Source organism: Aspergillus brasiliensis, assembly GCF_001889945.1.
Source record: "Aspergillus brasiliensis CBS 101740 unplaced genomic scaffold ASPBRscaffold_8, whole genome shotgun sequence".
Classification (NCBI taxonomy): domain Eukaryota; kingdom Fungi; phylum Ascomycota; class Eurotiomycetes; order Eurotiales; family Aspergillaceae; genus Aspergillus; species Aspergillus brasiliensis.
In genome coordinates, this window is record NW_027137449.1 from 276,227 (window position 1) to 294,491 (window position 18,265).

At 51.0% G+C, this 18,265-nt stretch overlaps 9 protein-coding genes across 9 annotated transcripts; 3 read left to right on the forward strand and 6 right to left on the reverse strand.

Annotated features, from left to right (window-relative positions):
* Window positions 1-1,753: 1,753 nt before the first annotated feature.
* Window positions 1,754-2,742, reverse strand: ASPBRDRAFT_619019 (uncharacterized protein). Its single transcript, XM_067628340.1, has one exon. The coding sequence runs from the start codon at window positions 2,653-2,655 to the stop codon at window positions 1,963-1,965; it is 693 nt and encodes a 230-aa protein (XP_067477625.1). The 5' UTR covers window positions 2,656-2,742; the 3' UTR covers window positions 1,754-1,962.
* Window positions 2,743-3,590, reverse strand: ASPBRDRAFT_619033 (uncharacterized protein). The gene has a single exon (XM_067628341.1). It carries the CDS (start codon window positions 3,292-3,294, stop codon window positions 2,830-2,832), a length of 465 nt encoding a protein of 154 aa, XP_067477626.1. The 5' UTR covers window positions 3,295-3,590; the 3' UTR covers window positions 2,743-2,829.
* A 1,249-nt stretch (window positions 3,591-4,839) lies between these two features.
* Window positions 4,840-5,444, reverse strand: ASPBRDRAFT_619014 (uncharacterized protein). The gene has a single exon (XM_067628339.1). The coding sequence runs from the start codon at window positions 5,374-5,376 to the stop codon at window positions 4,954-4,956; it is 423 nt and encodes a 140-aa protein (XP_067477627.1). The 5' UTR covers window positions 5,377-5,444; the 3' UTR covers window positions 4,840-4,953.
* A 541-nt stretch (window positions 5,445-5,985) lies between these two features.
* ASPBRDRAFT_44537 (uncharacterized protein) lies at window positions 5,986-7,008 on the reverse strand. Its single transcript, XM_067625220.1, has one exon. It carries the CDS (start codon window positions 6,678-6,680, stop codon window positions 6,432-6,434), a length of 249 nt encoding a protein of 82 aa, XP_067477628.1. The 5' UTR covers window positions 6,681-7,008; the 3' UTR covers window positions 5,986-6,431.
* A 2,173-nt stretch (window positions 7,009-9,181) lies between these two features.
* On the forward strand, window positions 9,182-10,021 carry ASPBRDRAFT_56184 (esterase/lipase family protein; the record flags this gene model as incomplete). Its single annotated transcript, XM_067627509.1, has 1 exon — window positions 9,182-10,021. One exon carries the CDS (start codon window positions 9,182-9,184, stop codon window positions 10,019-10,021), a length of 840 nt encoding a protein of 279 aa, XP_067477629.1.
* A 103-nt stretch (window positions 10,022-10,124) lies between these two features.
* Window positions 10,125-12,193, reverse strand: ASPBRDRAFT_56185 (putative siderochrome-iron transporter; the record flags this gene model as incomplete). Its single annotated transcript, XM_067627510.1, has 6 exons — window positions 10,125-10,239; window positions 10,292-10,369; window positions 10,417-10,433; window positions 10,483-11,891; window positions 11,912-11,939; window positions 11,984-12,193. 6 exons carry the CDS (start codon window positions 12,191-12,193, stop codon window positions 10,125-10,127), a joined length of 1,857 nt encoding a protein of 618 aa, XP_067477630.1.
* A 1,645-nt stretch (window positions 12,194-13,838) lies between these two features.
* Window positions 13,839-14,416, reverse strand: ASPBRDRAFT_619174 (uncharacterized protein). Its single transcript, XM_067628343.1, has one exon. The coding sequence runs from the start codon at window positions 14,250-14,252 to the stop codon at window positions 13,932-13,934; it is 321 nt and encodes a 106-aa protein (XP_067477631.1). The 5' UTR covers window positions 14,253-14,416; the 3' UTR covers window positions 13,839-13,931.
* Window positions 14,417-14,581: 165 nt separating this feature from the next.
* ASPBRDRAFT_129081 (putative proteinase) lies at window positions 14,582-16,813 on the forward strand (the record flags this gene model as incomplete). The annotated part of the gene is made up of 6 exons (XM_067618111.1): window positions 14,582-14,779; window positions 14,826-15,015; window positions 15,066-16,316; window positions 16,362-16,437; window positions 16,482-16,542; window positions 16,649-16,813. The coding sequence occupies 6 exons, from the start codon at window positions 14,582-14,584 to the stop codon at window positions 16,811-16,813; spliced, it is 1,941 nt and encodes a 646-aa protein (XP_067477632.1).
* A 421-nt stretch (window positions 16,814-17,234) lies between these two features.
* ASPBRDRAFT_128790 (class II aldolase/adducin family protein) lies at window positions 17,235-18,246 on the forward strand (the record flags this gene model as incomplete). Its single annotated transcript, XM_067618092.1, has 3 exons — window positions 17,235-17,454; window positions 17,532-17,839; window positions 17,890-18,246. The coding sequence occupies 3 exons, from the start codon at window positions 17,235-17,237 to the stop codon at window positions 18,244-18,246; spliced, it is 885 nt and encodes a 294-aa protein (XP_067477633.1).
* Between the last annotated feature and the right edge of the window lie 19 nt (window positions 18,247-18,265).

An 18,265-nucleotide genomic window follows, 5' to 3' on the forward strand; every position in this document is an offset into this window, starting at 1 on the left:
TTTCGGCCTTTTTATCTTTCCCGGGGATTGGTCCCTTCCATGCCACGTTGGGAGTTCCTTGAACGCCCGGCTTCAGTTGTTATCTGACTGTGTCGGTGGGTCATTCGAAGATCAGTTGTATAGACATTTCCCATGTAGCATCAGATGAATACGCCTCCCTGAGACGGACACTTAGGAATATAGTATACCGTCACCGACATCGTCAATGACGCCCTTTATCACAGATATCAACCTCACTATCATCCAGCAAGTCACCCCAAGCCCCCACCACACACAAGACAACTCTGCATGCTTGGCATATACATCATGCCGCATGCCACATGTCACCCCCATCTTTCTCGAGATATTAATGGGTACTTCAGTCCTAAATATCACCTGCAACACGTACCTGCTCCAACCACGCGATCGCTCGCTTTTCTCGAACGTTCCGCATGAAGCACATAACCGGTTCCGTGAGATTCGGTAGTGATTTGGTTTTCTTCGTCAAATCATCCATACAGCCACAGCCACCGAGGTTGTACAAAGGCTCAACCTCCTGTCCTGACCACTTTATGTAACCGTTGTACAGAGGCTCATCCTTCTCCTCTCCACTCAGTGTGGACGATGTAGGAAAGAAGAAAGAAACCAAATGCCTGGAATTCAGCAATGGGCAAGTGGAACTGGGAGTAGAAGATGCTAGAGGTTCCCAGCAAGCAAGCAAGCAAGCCCGCTCATGCGTATGTCTCCATCCATCATGGGTAGGTTAGAGAGTTGAGAGGCCAGGCCAGTAGACCGACGGGTTCCATTTGTATGTATTGAGAGCAGGTAACCCGTTCTCGGAGGCATTTCGCTTGCTTTCAAGGTAAATGCAAAAGCATGGAGACGATGACTTCGTCATGGCATGTCGTAGTGGTGGGACGGACCACCGCAGCGCTAGAGCTTGTAGCGTGTGGAGCGGAGCATTTATCTCGGGTCAATACCAAGATAAATGATGCAATTCGAGCAGGACGCTTTATGCATGCACTGCCTTCGAAGATTCCTTTGTGGATGGTGGAACCGTTTCTCGGAAGACGAAGATTCATAGATAAAATAAGTATTATCTTCTTTGGTGAAGCGTCCAGCAAATGACCAGTTGCGTTTTGTGGACTATATGTCCTGCTCTTCTTTGATCGAATCGTGATCCGAGGATTCCGTCTACCCGGAAGATATAGCGCAGCTTGGAGCTGTCCGAGAGCCGATATCTTGTCTGCGCACAGTGTATCGGCGGCACATTTCAGGATGGCTCGCTATCGATCAGTGCCGAAATGCTGCTTATCCTCCGTCAGCCCGACTCAGCCAGTTGTTCACCTTGGTCACTGCCGCACGCTCGATGTTGATGCGCGTGACAAGGCGCTCAAACGCGGACTAGATGAACGCAGCATCAAAGCCGGGTCACCTCTTAGTCGTAGTGCACACTCTGACTGAGGATTGTCCCCTGTTGCCGGTTTGCCTTTGCCCTTCTGGGGGTTCGAAGGCTTATTAATGAGCTCCGGGAGCGTCAGTTGTGGCCCTCGAAGCAGTGCCATGTAAATTTGAGGTCGATGGTCATGTACTGCACCAGCGGCATGTTTTTCTGATGGGCCAATAGTCCGTCTCTCGTCCCACACGTCGTCGGAGCGAGAGCAGCCGCGTGGTCCCGGGCAGAACGAAGAAGCCAGAGCGCACAGCTTTCCTGGTACGATTTCATCATGCCGTTGTTCTGGTGGAACGACTGGATCGTTAGAAGAAGCTTTCCAGGGATTCCGGCACCGGAGGATTATGTCCTCCTGATTCACGCATGATGGCGATCAGTCCTTCAACGAAGGGACGAATGATTGAGTATGACAACCACCCTGGGTTCGACATGTCTCGCCCGGTTATAGGTATATATGTAAGAGCGAGACGTCCTAAGCGGGTAAGAAGTTGGACGATAGAACGTCCGCGTCTGCCACGAATTCTGGAGGCTTATGTCCTCCTGTCCACGCACGGTAGTAGTCCGCAACGACACAGACCAACATAATGATAGTAGACCATGATAATGATGCTTTGTCCGAGGAGTACTGCCTGGATCGGGATATGCAGTAGCAAGCATCCCCAACTGACGGGACGTTGGACGAAATATCTGTCATACGGTGGCCTGTGGAAAAATAGGCTTCTGGAAGTATTCAATTGAGAGCAGGTGTTTGTGGTTAGACGCCAGCTGTTCGGGACTCCGACCCGAAGGGATCGGTGTGTTATGCAGCAGGAGTCAAGAATATCCGTTAAATCTGTATTGCGAGTATGTAGAAGGGCGTAGCTGTCATAAGCAAATTGAATGAACCCTCCAGCCACCGCACGGCTAGCAAAGTACATGGGTGAACACGCGTGCGGTGGACGAATGTGTCTTTCAAGCTGCCGACACGTTATAGAAATCATTCCTCCATATGGGGATTCAGTCTCGTCCGACGTGCTATCTCGTTCGATGTCGTGCTTGTGACGAAGCATGAGAGAGAAGGTAGTATGACCTCCCCTCGAACTAAGAACTTCATCCGACGTGCTATCTCGTTCAATATCTTGCTGGTGACAAAGGCATGAGAGAGAAGGTAGTATGCTTCCCCTCCAACCAAGAATGGTAAATGGTGTTATGCTCCTTGGATGGTATATATGGCGGCTAGCCATGACATGGTCGTTTATATGACCACCCCGGTTCCTTGAAGGGAATTGGGTAGTAATACATCATTGGCATGCTCCCTTGTGTATCCAGACGCAGTGGACTGGAGTCATTGTGGTGCCATGACCACGGTCCTCCAGCCACCGCATACCAAATGACTTTTCTTCTGCATCGAGGAAGAATCACCGAGTGAGATTGCCACGGAGTGAGAATGCCGCGATTGTAGCCTGAGTCACAGCTCTATCTTCACGCAGCTTAAATCCGTTTTCTTCGTTCGGTCGGCATGACGACCCCAGCTTAAATAATTTTCTCCACCACCATTTATGCTGTTGGTTTTGTGCAGCTGTTTCGTTCGACCGACTGGTACGATGGTATATCTGCCAACAGAGGCGCTCAACGCCTGGGCCACCCCGATTGTTGTCATGTCCAATTTTTTCAATGGCCGCATCGCTCAACTTCCTTGGTCTGAAACAGAAAGACCATTGGGGTGATGTTAGATGCAGGGATGCGTCTTCTCCATCAAGGCCCATAAATTCACAGATCCGACAATCATTCGGCCGATGCTGGTGCCCAGATCTTGACGTGAAACGACCAGTCACGGACATTGTCAACGGGCTGTTTTTATGGACGATGGCCAACCAGCACATCCATCACCTTTTCAGTGATAGACCACTAAGAAGTGGAAGCTATAGAAGCCATAGACGGGATGTGCATGTCTGGATGAGTGTTGAAATAAGTGATCCATTATAGCGGATGACCACCTCCATAGAACTACCGAGAGAAGGAAGCACAGCGAGCAACTCATAAGTGGACTTTGCGATAAAGCAATATGGTATAGTCACTTGTAATAGTGTCCCATGAGTCTGCGGAAGATGAGCCTTTATGGTAAAAGATGCAGTTCGAGACACAGCCAATAGCCGGCAGGCGGTAGTGAGACCCCGTAACCGCGTTACTGCAATGCAAGGAAATAAGTTATCCCAACGACTATACAGCAGAAAGCCTGGAAACGCTCGAAGATGCCAGCAGTATGTCTTGTAAGGGCACGTCGGCAGACATGGTGGATCATTTATCAAGGTTAGGGACAACGCCACGAGACCGCCCAGAATAGCAAGGGCCATGCTGGACCTCATGTTCCCTTGTGGTAGAAAATGCAGTCAGTGGCAATGACTAACAAGTATGATGTCTCTATTGTTGTGTGTAAGCGATCTCCAAGATGAGAGGGGCCCAAGAATGAGTGTGCTAGGTTGAGCAAGACATACAGCAGGGACGCGTCTTGTTAGTGAGGGTTGGCAGCCGGGCAGATGTTTCCCTCAACAGAAAGAGAGGCTGTAAAGAGCCCCCGGCCTTTTGCCAATTCGCAATATGTCCCCTTGTGGTAGAATATGCAGGATAGAGACGGTCAGTAGCCGTGATTAGTAACAGTGTGACTGTCTCTTGAACCATGTCATGTCTTCTCTGAGGAACTCAATGGCCTCTATCAATTCTCCAGAGTGACAGAAGATGAAGGTGGAACACGGCCTGTAGCTGGCCAATAGCCACCGCGCATGGCGCTTTAAGATAGAGGTGGCGATACTGGAAATAGACCCTTTTCATCTAGGCAATCGTAAGCCGAGAAGTGTGGCGATGAAATATGCAGATCGGACACTGAGCCAGTGGCCTGCAATCGCCTGCCTGTAACTGGGTTGTGGAACGGCGTCGACTTCATCGGGACCCATTATTTCTTTGGATGATGGATCATATATGAACTAGTTGTTATATCTGCGACGACCACCCTAAGTGGGTTATTGCAGCGACATGTGCGCTTGTCTTTTCTCCTCGTATATGCTAGGCTTCGGAATTCAATCTGGTCGAGCTTTCGCTAGAGAATATATAAGGTTCTGTTTCAGATTCTCACAATGCGATCATCAAGCGACTGGAAACCGACGGCACATAATGCACACGTTTGTATCCAGTTTGTGGCACGACACTAACCGAGGTCGCGCAGCATCGCCTGAGCTCGAAGATCCTTTCTTTGCGCAAGTCAGATTGACCAATAGTCCCAAGGAGCGCTTTCGAGTGACGACTGAGTTAGGCCGGTGAGCTCGGCTTTGCCTTTGTTGCTTGAAAAATGAAAAGAACGCCTCTTGTAAGACTTTGCCCCCAATCTTGACGATACCCAGCAACTTGTCAAAACGGGCGTGGTTGAAGCCCACCAACAGTCACTGTCACTGTTCCCCGTGAAATCGGGACAGAACACTGCGGGAATGAAGCCATTGACGATTGGCAGTTATCTCGGAGTCTTATCCCCATTGACGATCGAACAATAACTAGCTCAGGAGCCGACGCAGATTGAATGGATTCTGGTGGTCTTTTGGCCCTGATAGCTTCAGTGAAGTCGGGATGTGGAAGGCATCATTCATTTCTTGGATAGTAGCCAGATATTGGAAACTATCCACGTGTATCCATTGCTTGCGGTAAATGTGACCCCCAAGGCCTGAATGTAGTTCTCGAGTAATAACATAACCACCATATATCGGAGTGTTGGCGCGTTGGGACACAAAGCCCAGGCCGCGGCGCAGCCCGTCGTCAAAGCAGGCATGCCGGAGATTGCGTCGATATGGAGCAAAGAAGGAAACGGGTCGGCTTGGGCGATAATATTGAAGGCTATTACCGGCGCCCAGGCGCCTTCCGGGTGCAGGCAATCGCCATTTTTGTCCGCGATGGATATTGTCTCGTCGCAGTATTCGCATATGGGTTCCTGCGGGACAAAGGCATCGCCGTCAGTCGGATTTGTGGTTTCAGACCTTGATTGTAGTCCTATCATAGACAAATATTAGTAATTTATTCGGTCGCAGCACCTCCTTCGGCGAGCACCCCAGGGTGGACCGGGACGCGCGAGACTGACCTTCTCTGGTGTCGTTTTTGGTATAGATCATAGTGTCAGATGAATCGGAGATCCCTCTTGATCAGATCCATGCAATATTCGTGATCCATGAGCGCTTAGCTCGTGGAGTCGCTGCATTCCAACATGGGGTCTATTGAAGATCACCAAAAGGCAAAGGCCAATCCTGAGTCGGCGGCTCTGCAGACAGACGTTGATAGTCGGTGGGTGCTGATTTATCCAAGGCCATCTTATAAAAACCGATCGACACCAATATTAAGGTAAATCTGTGAGGGTCAGATACAGACCGACACTAAGTTGTCAAAGCTTTCTTCAGCTTTTTGAGCGGCGCCGCTGCAGAGAAGTTGACCATCGCTGGAGCCGAGTCTTCCAGTAGAAGGACCCCGACAGATTCTCGGGTGCTTTATAGTCACAACCACCATGTAGTCATTCCAGCCATTGCGACCACCATCTTCGTCCGGAGCCTAATCATGTAGGAGAAAGGCGAAGAGGAGCAGCACGATGTAGTATAGAAACTGAATCATCTTCCATAGTGACTCAAGTTTAGTGCAAAACGCCGAGTAGCATAAATGGTCGTATGGGAACTTGATTCGGCATGGCAATCAAAGCAGTTCTCGTTAACGTATCTGCTCATCTGCTACCCCAGTGCAAGCGGTAGAAGATGAGAAGTATCTCATTCGACGTTTGGCAGTCGGTGCAGGGCATTTTGTGTGGTTGGAGGCAGTGCTACCGCACCACCAGTAGTTCCTCGAAAATGTATGTGTTGGCTGCGCGTCTCTTGCACATCATAGCGCCCCTGCAATTTCGCTTTGTTTGTGAAAATATGAGAAAGCTGTCTTGCGACCTCCATTTCAAACCGTCGCCAGAGAACACCCCATGGGCGCCAACTGGGAAAGGGTACCGTCAGGTTTTGCAGAGGATTTGCCAGAGAATGTGGCCATGATTTTCAGACGACTCTGCAGGTGAGTACGCTTGCAAAAGGTACAGCGATGGCTTGCTAGAACGCGGAATGCCATTGCTGGTTTTCTTGGACTGAGATGACCTAGGCCGCGTAACTATATTGCCGTGCCATTGTCCGACGTTCCCAACTGATGAGATTGTGGATGACCATCTTCGTTGGGGAATTTTTGCAAGCGATGATTGTAGGGGCATTTTGAGAGGAATGTCCAAGTCATGTCGACAGAACATGTGTGTAAGACACAGTATTCTCAATCATCCCGGCGACGTTAAATTGCCTAGCATCTGCAAGAGCAGCGGAATCGAGTCTTGATATGCAGTACTGAGACGAGTGCGACAATCATGGAGAAGAGAGGCCCTGCGGACGGTGTATCAGAGAGCAATATAGAACTGTTACCACCGGCCGAGTCCAAGCTACCATTTGAGCACTCTCGACCTTTCTCCCGGTCGCAAGATTGCTTTTTAATTTCAATCGTGACCTCTGAAGCTCCCTTGCCAAGGAAAAGCGAAGCAAGACCCCCGGTTCATTCTCCGTAGCAGTCTGCTTCTCAGGTTTCTCGAACCGCAGCAACCTCAGCACAATGTCTTGTATGTGCTGCCTCGATATTCTCCATGAAGGCCCGTAGGCCAGATTGTAAATATATATGACATGCCAGTCCTCGGAGGGAAAATGCACGCGCAGCAGTAGTATATTCTCGACCTGCCCTCTCCATGAACGTTGCCTCCCTGCGATCTTCGGTGGCGAAGGGATACCATAGGCATGAACACGTCAAGCCTTTTCAGGGCAGGATACATGCTTTTCTCAACCCATGAGAGAGAATCAGATCCCCGTCAGCATCGAGCGAAACCCATGGTTCCGTCGGTGAGAATACTGGCGCCTCGGTCGATGTAGGTATTCCTCATCTGTAGGCAGTCCTCACATGCTTCCTTGACTGCTTTAAGAGTGAGTCTTATGGCCCCTTTATCAACCACGGTGATGAGTCGCTGGGAAGTATATGAATTTCCCAGCAGTCGCCGGTCGGTCCTTGGTGAAAGCTTGCACGGCGTCATGCTATATGGCGACAAGACCGGGCTCCTTATATGGAGTTACCCACAGTCATAATTGTTATCGCCTTCTTCTAAGCACAGTTAGTCCTGGGATCTCCAATGATTGATCAGGAAGGCTAGTGTACCCACAAGAATGAGAAGAGTAATACCGAGAGTATCACTGTCAGGAGGACATGTTTTCTCTTCAGGACGACGTTTTCCTGAATTTCCAAGGTGCGCCGAGGGCAATGTTCCACTTGAGTGATCGTGAGTATATACTGAATAGGGTTGCCCAGGCTTTCGCATTTGTTGTACGTCGTAGCGAAAATCTCACTTGCCTTTCGCTTGCTGCACCCGACCCCTTCATCGGGGCAAGCATGCCTGGTAGGATCGGCTGTGTTGACACATGAGGTGAGCTACCGCTCCAAGGAATGTCAACGAGAAGATGAAACTTGTAGTGAGGCAAAAGGTTGATATTATAGGTTGTCCTTTGTCTTTTCACGGTTCTCTTGGAAACCGCTTAATGTTCTTGAAGAGTAGTGAGAAAGTGTCTTGCTTTCTCCGACAACAGCAGCTAGTGCTGCATAAATTCAACCTGATTGAGGCCATGCCAAGGACCAGATCGATATCATCTTTTGCTGTGATGCCAAGTCGCTCGAGTGCATGTAGAATCCATCGGATTCTCCGACGAGTACCGCGACGTATGTTGGTTCATACGGTCGGCGAAAGCAGCTCATTTGTTCCATCTGTGATGGCAGAGATGCCCCAGTGTCAGCCCTCACAGACATGTAAGCAGATTAGGGGTCAGACTTACGCAAAAAGTGGGCTCAGTCTGATGCTTGCCGCAGCACCCAAGTATAGTATGTGTAGTATGAAGTATCGCTGAGGCGTAGTAGTAGCCAGTATAGGTCTTAGTAGTATATAGGAAGAGTGGATGGCGTGGTCATGCTAATCGCCATATCATAGCAAATATAGCCCTATATTGATAGTAACTTGATGAAGAGGAGATGATATCAGCAAACTCAGCCTGATCTGATGATGAAAAGGGATGATGAAGAAGAGAAGAGGAGGAGGGAGGAAGGGAGACCAGGAGGTGATATTTATACCTTTGCAAAGGAGGCCATCCCGTGAATCCAGACATCTTCATTCCATATCAAAAGCAATACGTGAAGTTGTATCCTTTGGCACGTGCAGCAGTGACGTGCAGCAGTGACGGATGATCCGTCACTGATCTTACTGCCCGTCACTGCGCTGGCTATCCGTGACTGCGTTGACTGTGCAGTGAACTGGTGTTCGGGAAGGGGTGCAATGAACTCTCAAGCGGGTCAAGGAACATACCCAAGCAACACTTGACGAGTCAGCGATCCACTCGGTCTCACCCGCTGCCAATAGTTCACGGCCTTGTCACCAATAAGGAACGATAATCCCGTCCACTTTAATAAAAGTGATCAGCATTGCACGTTTTCACATTCTCGATCTGGTACAGATGAGATTAATATCTCTCCCTGAACACGATGAAGGCCCACCTGCGGATTCACGATAAATTTCTGGTGATTGCCAGCCAGCCAGCCAGTCCAAATGGCATTCTCCATCCTTCTACACGTGGTGTTGAGTTTTTGAATTTTTCTTTTTTTTTCCCTCCGACCGTTGAATTACCAAAACCGGCCAAAATGCATCTATCATCGCTGCTTCTGGCATCCACTGCCATTCTACCCGCCTTAGGCTACAGCTACAGCATCAATGACTTCTCCTGCACTAGCACCGACCACCCAAATCCCGTCGTGCTCCTCCACGGGCTTGGCGCCACCTACTACGAAGACCTGAATTACCTACAAGAATGGCTACAGAATCAAGGCTACTGCACCTACGCCAAAACCTACGGTGCATATGAAGGATTCCCCTTTGTCGGGGGCCTCAAAGCCATCGCCGACTCGGCCCCGGAAATCGCCGCGTACATCCGCGAGGTGAAGGAAAAGACGGGCGCCGACAAGATCGACCTGGTCGGTCACTCCGAAGGCGCCTTCCAAACCCTCTACGTGCCTAAATTCGAGGATGGGATCTCGGAGATGCTCGATAAGCTGGTGGCCATTGCACCTCCGACAAGAGGCACGAACTTTGCGGGGCTCTATGACATTGCATATGTTTTGGGGAATCTATCGCGCGATTTAATTGGTGAGGTCTTGGATACCGTGGGCTGCGCTGCCTGTGACGATCTGGGCCCGGATGGAGCGGCTGTTGATCGCTTGAATGACGGCGAGGCTATTGTGCAGCCCGGGAATAGTCTAACGGTGATTGCATCGCGGCTGGACGAGATGGTCACCCCAACTACCACCTCCTTTGTACATGAGGAAGGGGTGACCAATGAATGGGTGCAGGATACTTGTCCGCTAGACCCGGTCGGCCATATCGGCGAGGCCTACGATCTCAATGTTTGGAATTTGGTCAAAAATGCCTTGGACTCTACCCCGAAGCGTGAGTTTGTCTGCTCGCTGGGGTCTCCTGGCAGGTGAAAAGGACGGCATCTGCTGGAACTTTTGCATATAAGCATTTATATTTGGATACCCAAGTTACCTCATTAGTGTCATAATGTATAATTATATCACACCAATCCTTTCAAGCTTTTGTTTCATAAATATCCAGTTTCCTTTCATGCGCTCTTTTGTCGTCCACCAGCGTGGAATCGGAACGAACAGGAGGCTGTTGGCCCTGGACAAGGTTGTGTCCGTCCCTAGCGACTAGTCAGTAATCGAAGAGCAACTGGAAGACATGGATCATCATACCCAAGTTTATTGTTGGGCAAGAATAGCGACAAAATCACGATTGGAGCAGAAAATGCCAGGGCTGCAATTGTGATGGACCTGGATATGTCAGTTTACTATCCTTCGAAAGCGCGTGGCACACATACCCCATTACATCTGAATACTGAATGATACGTTAGTGATTTGAATAGCGAGGCGAGGTAGATACTTACGGCTCTGTCAATCGCCGTCCGCTCGGCTGACCCCCATTTTGGCAGGGTACCCGTAATAGAATTATACAGCTGGTCAACCGTGGAGTCACTCACACCGGACCCTAGGTGTAACCACAATTGTTGGCGCAACTGTCCCGAGTATATTCCTCCTGCAATCGCCGAGCCTATCCCGTTTCCCAAATATGCGGCCAGCAGGACCAACGATGTGACCTGCGCTAGTTCGGCGTGCGACACCGTGATCTGTGCTGCAACAATGCCGACGGTCTCAATAATACCACTACCAACCCCTTGAACCAGTTGTACGATGAACAACTCGGCCACAGAGCTTTCGTTGGTGCGGAGGCGAACCATAACCCCGTATCCGACCATGCGGATGATCGCTCCGGCGACGCCGATCCATTTGTAGGATCGCAGGCGATACATCAGTAAGCCCGTTCCCATGCCCACGAGGGCTTGCATAACCCCATTGGTGTAGTAAAGGAATTGCGCATTGCGTGGCGAGAAGTTGTGCGACACCTCGGACCAGACATAAAGATATGTATGCGTGGCGCCAAAGCTGATGTTGTCGATGCATACTAGGATCACTGGGAGCAGAACTGAAAGATTACGAAAGTAGCGCACAGGCACCACAGGATGCCGGGCAACGTATTTCTCATATGGGTAAAGGCAAGCCAGAATCACGACCCCCACAGCGATCAATGCATCGACCCAGGGGGTCTTCCATCGGCTAGCAGAGGTGGCAGCCAATGTAATTGGAATCAGAACCAACGCGAAGCCAGCGCTTAGGATGAAAAGGCCACCTAAGTCAATGCGAGAGAAGAAACCCTGTAGGTTAAGCTGTTCATTAAGTACGAGACCGGACCGCTTGGCCCGCTGCTGAAAGACAAGGAGGGTAGTGATAATGAAGCTGGCACCGAAAGGCATCAATATGGCGAACATGCCGATTCCCCAACGCCAGCCAATTCCATCAACGACGCTCTGGACAATGAACGCGGACACCCAGGGAATGACGAGGAATGGGAGGTAGAGAATATTGTAGGCGAAACCTCTCCATCGCATCGATGATAGATCCGAGACAATCGTAGCATTCAGAAAGGATGTGCCAGCCTGCCCAATAGAATACAGGACGTATCCGCCAGCGTAGGTATTGAAGGTTTTGGAAGAGGCGCAGAGAATGTAAGAAACCACATAGCATGTCACGGCGAATACATAGGCCTCACCCCGTCCGAGGACGTCCGAGACCTTGGCGATTGGGGGCTTGGCGATGGCCGAAATAATGCTCGCTGCAGTGTTCAAGGTAGCCAGCTCAGCAAGAGCGTCAAAGTCAGATGTAGCAAAGTTACGATAAGTTCCCACGGTCGAGTTGTCTAATTCACTGAGGCGCATATGGTGATTAGAAGGTGCTGTCGCTGCGAAATGGATAGATAACTTACTAAATGACCATCATCATCGCCAGTCTGGAAGGGATCAGCACTTATACTAGAATAAAGATATGACATACATACCCCGCATACAAGAGATACCTGCCTTTGCGCCCGCTGACAGCTTCTGCAGCTTGTATCTTTGATGCCCCCGTTGCATCTGGAAACGCAGCGCTTGACTCCTGAATGGTGACATTGATTGTATTGTTCTTTTCGTCTTCCGTCATGAAGGGACTGGGAATGTTCTCCGATCCCCTGGACGGACAGAAAATTCCGCTCCAGCCAGCCATTGTAGATGTGTGAGTAGTAGAGGGCAGAATCCTGTTGGGCGGGCCACATCAGGTATGTATGCTTTTCCGAGGCGCAGGCAACAGATTGGGATAGCCGGTATCAAATCAAATGTCGAGTGATCAAGCTCATTAGTGCGAAAGACCGGACTCACTTATCGCCATCCCTGGCTGTTCTAAATGCAAGCGGTCAGCAGAAAGAGCGGGATTGTCATCCAAGTGATCCAAATGGCGTCAGTAATACCACGCACGAGCATCGACACACCTTAAACGAGCTGTGGCCGATATTGGGAGGGTGGAAGGATAAATGGAGGGAGGCAGACCTGGTGGACAGCCGAAGAGATCGCCGTGATGAAGACATCAGCTAACGTGACTATGGACTGGTGGGGGGGAAAGGAATGCCAATCCATGACTCCGGCGGTGCGATTTGCCTGCCTTGGCCAGCAAGGGCGCTGAGTAGCCACCGACTGTGCCGATCCGGGTGAAGATCGACGAGTATAGCACAAAACTTGGTCGCGCAAACGGGCAAAGATTTAGTCGGATTCGGCACCGACAACCGCAGTGGACGAGGAATGTGACCATCGGTGGACACTTATTGATAAGAAGCTGCATTAGTCACAATGGATCCTGCGGGGGATGGCAATGATCCCCCAGGCTGGAAAAGCCCGACTGCCACGCACGTCCATTTCTGGCGATCGGCGAAGAGGCAGCTGTCAGACCGGTACGGAGTACTGGAATTACTCACAATTATCGGAGTATTATTGTGAGTTAGTGTCAGTCACACTTGCTACCAGTGTAAATGAAGAGAGGCATGACTGCTGAGGATGCGCTGCGGAGAACCGAGGCTGAGACTTTTTCCCTTTTCGGAAACTGACCTGTTCCCCGCACGTGATGCATGCGGGACGCGTCTCGACAGTCCACAATCCCCAAAGGAAGAAGTATGGGGATGATGCTGCAGCTGCATTGACGGTCTGTTGCTGCTCGGACCTTGACAACACAGTTCATACGCTGATCATATAGGCGGGAATCTGCCTAGGAGCCTCCTGCTCTGTCTTAGCCAAGCTCATGCCCTGTTGACTACCATTACCCCGTACATGATCATATAATCTCGTCTGTTCTTGAATGATTGACGCCATAACCAGGACAATAGGCTACTTGACGCTAAGGGAACGCTAAGATGCGAACTGGCTTCACTCCAACTGAGCTCCAAGCGCTAGCTCGAGAATATAGCCCCAGCGTGCACGCTGCTGTTCGTCCCGAAAGGAAATGGCTTCCCAGACACACTTTCAGTATTTGTCATAACCAGGCTACATAGTCTATCAATCACCAGCGATAAATGGATTATCAGGCAGCATTATGGAGAATACATATCGTGAGACACGGTATCCCTTACACTGGCTTTCTTGTCTGGAGTCTGTTAAGCCGATGGCACACATATCATGACCCTCCCTTCTGGACGGGGAGCCGGCATTCATGGTCCGTCTGCCCTTATACCACGCCCTGCTATACGAATAGAGCCGGTAAACTGCTCGACTCTGCCAGTCCGCTTTCCACATAACAAAAAGACGGGCCTGTTAATTTACTTCGGCAAATGAGCTCCTATAGACAAGAATATGGCCCTTACCCAACAAGGACAGACGTCTCCCAAAGGCAAAGGCTTGGATAATGTTTCTCAGATATGCGAACAGTAACACATAGCACATCATATTTACCCACCGTGTGAGTCGAACACAAACAGGTTTCAGGATATTTGCCGGGGCGGTAATTTAGCGTCACAAGGAGAACTAAGATGATATATTTGACTACTCCCATAGAGCTGAACTATATAGTGGATGTTATTCCCCTGGCTATGACAGACCCACTGTTCCCAGATGCTTATAGCCACATCTATCATGATGCTCACCTTGCATTGGGTAGCGGAGGGTGATAAGGGCATCAGCCAATAGCCTCCGGGTTGATCCATGCTAGTCTCCGAAGAGTTTGCTACTAGGCAATTAGAGGAAGGCCGAACGCAGCCCAAGACAGCGCAAGGGATCACAGGCCACCAGCGCTGATCCGCCATCTGGCCTTCGTTAAGTTTTTCCGACCGCGATCTTCCCTCTCAATCTCGGCATGCGCGGCTTATCCTGGTGAGTTCAGAGTTGAGCCCCGTGGCTATCCCAACCCCCACTTCGGTTCATTGCAAATCTCTAATACGTTATTCGTCGTCCGTTGTGATATGCAGATACTGTCGGCCGTTCAGATTCAGCTCCAGCTGAATGACCTGTCAGCTCGCCTGTATTTGAGAGAGACCATGGCCTATACTGCATTTAACTCGTGGGGTGCCCCTTGACTACCCCTCCGTGCGTCACTGATACAGTGGATGTTGTGGATTGTCTAGCTTGAGAACCCATGGAACTCAAATCCTCTGAACCCGTGTTCTTTCGGGCCCATATACAACATGCAAAATATTGGGCATGGCGGAATGCACTCCGTGGCGTGGGGATTGCTGTAGTAACTCTAGCAGGCCTTGCGTGGTGGACATCACGCCTTTCTACTGGAGCGCATAGCGAGAATATTATCCGTTCGACGGGGTTTAGCTGGGATCAGGTGAGAGGCTTTGCGTTTGTCGCCAGAACCGTCTGACACGTTCAAGATAACTCCTTCCCAATCACTTGTATACCATGACTGCTTCGATGGGTTCCAGTGCGCCCGTCTCGAGGTCCCCATGGACTACAACCGATCCGATGGTCAAGGACGGCGCTTCGCGATCGCCATCACTCGTCTCCCGGCCAAGGTTTCGGTGACAGATCCCCGCTATGGGGGCGCTGTTTTGACAAACCCAGGTACTTCTTATGACCCCTATGCCATCTCTCTCACTGACAGCGAGTTTCAGGTGGCCCAGGGGGCTCGGGCGTCGCCCAAGTGCTTGTCAGCGGCAAATCCCTGCAAACGACCGTGGACTCGGAGAACGACCCAGGCATTGCTGATGCAGCAAGTGCTTCGCGAGACAAGTATTTTGACATTATCGGATTCGATCCTCGCGGAGTCAACAACACGACTCCAGGCTTCAGCTGCTTTCCCCATCTCTTCGCACAGCGAAATTGGGAACTCCAGGTGGCAGCCGAAGGCACACTCGGTAGCGCACAGAACGCCTTCTGGCATCACTGGTCTCGCTCGACAGCCCTCAATACTGGATGCTCTGCCAACTTGTCCACCCCTCCGAAAGATGGAGAGGAAGCTTTGGGCGAACACCTCAACACACCCCCTGTAGCTAGAGATATGCTAGAGATCGTCGAGCGACACGGCGAATGGCGTGCAAAACAAGGATTGCTGGAACAGCGCCAACAGGATCGTATGCATGGCTATGATCCGGGACAGAATATAGTAGCGCGAACGCGATGGCAGCGGGGACAGGAGAAGCTCCTGTACTGGGGTCGGTCGTACGGAACTATCCTAGGCTCCACGTTTGCAACTATGTTTCCCGATCGTATTCATCGAGCTGTGCTTGATGCTGTGGTAGATGCCGACAAGTATTACTTTGGGGAGGGACCCAATGCGGTCGAAGATGCTGACGCCATTTTCGATCAATTCACGCGATATTGCGATGCGGCTGGAGCGGATGTCTGCCCCTTCTACATGCAAGGAGGACCAACAGCCATCAAGGAAGCATATCTCGCATTGGAAGATGCTCTCTACAATCGCTCCATACCGGTCCCCGCATCAGCTACACGAGGCCCGGAAGTCGTGACGTGGAGTGACCTGAAGATCATCATGCGAATAGCTCTGTATCAGCCAATGTACGGATTTCCTCAGCTGGCAGAAATGGCAACCGAGCTATCTCAGGGCAGTGGCTCGGTCCTAGCCGACTTCAAAGTGGGAGGCCGCTCCCCGTCATGTCCTTCCGATCAATGTCTTCAAGCTGGGCCGTGGTCTGCAGAGTGTCAACTGTCAGGGCACAATGAAGCGTATTCGAGCACAGCTATTCTTTGTGCTGATGCGGAGTATCTGCAGGATGCCGACGAAGAGGAGTTCAGGCGCACCTGGGCGTCGTTGCAGGAGGAAAGTTCCATGCTTGGGGACTACTGGGCTAGTCTTCTGATGAGCTGTGTAGGGTGGAAGCTAAAGCCGAAGTGGAAGCTTACAGGTGAGTGATTCGTGATCTGGGCCGATCATTGCTGAGGCTTTGCAGGACCGTTTGCAGCCAACACCTCCCATCCACTGCTGTTTGTGAGCAATACGCTCGATCCAGTGACCCCTCTGCGCAGGTAGGTTCCCTCGGTAGCTTTATCACCAAAGCTAATTCTTGAAGTGCACGCAAAATGTCCCAAAACTTCCCTGGCTCGGTGCTTCTGCAGCAAGACTCCGAAGGCGTAAGTGAGCCCATATCGAGCTATTGAGGCGATCTGACTTTTCTAGCATTCAACGTTGGCGGCACCGTCTCTGTGCGTTCACAAGAAGATCCGTCAGTACTTTCAGACGGGCGAGCTTCCGCCTTCTGGTCTACTGTGCAAAGCAGACGTTAAGCCCATACTGGGAGCGTCGCCTTCGACACAGGAAGGGATGAGTGTTAGGGACCAGAAGCTGTACGAAGCTTTAGTGGAGGAATCGCAGCGACTGGCAATAGCACGGCTACCATTGTGATGGTCTGCTCAGTGTGCTTCTCTCGCACAGCCACGACTCAGTCTATCAACTTCCGGCTCAAGTGTATATACCCGTAGAACATCCTCTAGAAGGGTAGTGATTTATAATCCCACGAGTTGTATGACCGGTCACCTCATAGTTCCATCGCAAGAAGGTGTTTCTAATTCCGCACTTCCGCGATAGCCATGAAGTAAAACTTGGTTGAGCATCATCGCCATGCCGTACAACCTCGGTTGAGATCCGTCGGGTAACCTGGAATTGCCTTACTTTGGCTCAACCCCGCGCGGTCAGATAAGCATATCTCCATCTCATCTCCTCATCTCCTATTTTCCTCTTCCTCTCTTCATCATCAGATCCCTGCATCGATTGCCATCCACCCATCTCATCAAGAATCATCGCTGCATCACAAGGAATAATTAATATGGCCCCTCCCACCGCCACCGAGACCACCATCTTCTCCCCCGTCCCCATCCAAACTCAATCCTCCCAAGAATCGGGCGCCGAAGCCGCCAAAGTGAAGAACACCCCTCAGAAATTCCCACGACCCCCAGTCTTCGACGACAAGTACAAAGAGCGTGAATATCTCAAAGGTCGACTAGCAGCGGCATTCCGCATATTCGGCAAGAATGGCTACGATGAAGGTGCGCCTTCACCCTCTCTCCTATTCCATGTTTACCTCGTGAATGGGATAGGCAATGGATACTAACTACTGCTCCAGGCGTGGCAGGACACATTACTCTCCGTGACCCCGTCGACCCGACCACCTTCTGGGTGAACCCCTTCGGCGTCGCGTTTTCGCAAATCAAGGCATCCGACTTGATCCTTGTGAGCCACTCCGGGGAAATTATCGGCGGCGGACCCGTCCGACTGCTCAATGCTGCTGCTTTTATGATTCACTCGGCCATTCATGCTGCTCGGCCGGATGTGCTCTGCGCCGCTCACAGCCATAGCATTCACGGACGGGCTTTCTGTACGCTGGGACGACCGCTGGATATCACCACGCAGGATTCGTGCGCATTCTACAATGTCAGTCCCTCCTGCTCCTCCAGGGAATGAGCTTCAACTAACCAGAGCAGGATCTCGTCGTATACAATCAATTCAATGGCATCGTGCTGGCCGAAGAAGAAGGAAAGAGCATTGCCCAGGCACTCGGCGACAAGAAAGCCGCACTGCTGCAGAACCACGGGCTGCTAACCGTGGGGAGGTCCATCGAGGAAACGGTGTTCTGGTTCGTCAGTTTGGAGAAGTGCTGCTACGTGCAGCTCATGGCCGATGCTGCGGCTGCTGGCCGGGGCGGACAGACCGTCAAGGTCAACGAGGCGGATGCAGCGTTCACATACAAGTCAGTAGGGACTCCACTGGCTGGGTATTTCAGTGCGAAGCCGATGTTCGATATGATCCACGAGGAGACGGGAGGAAGCTATCTTAACTAGCCCATCATATACTGATCAA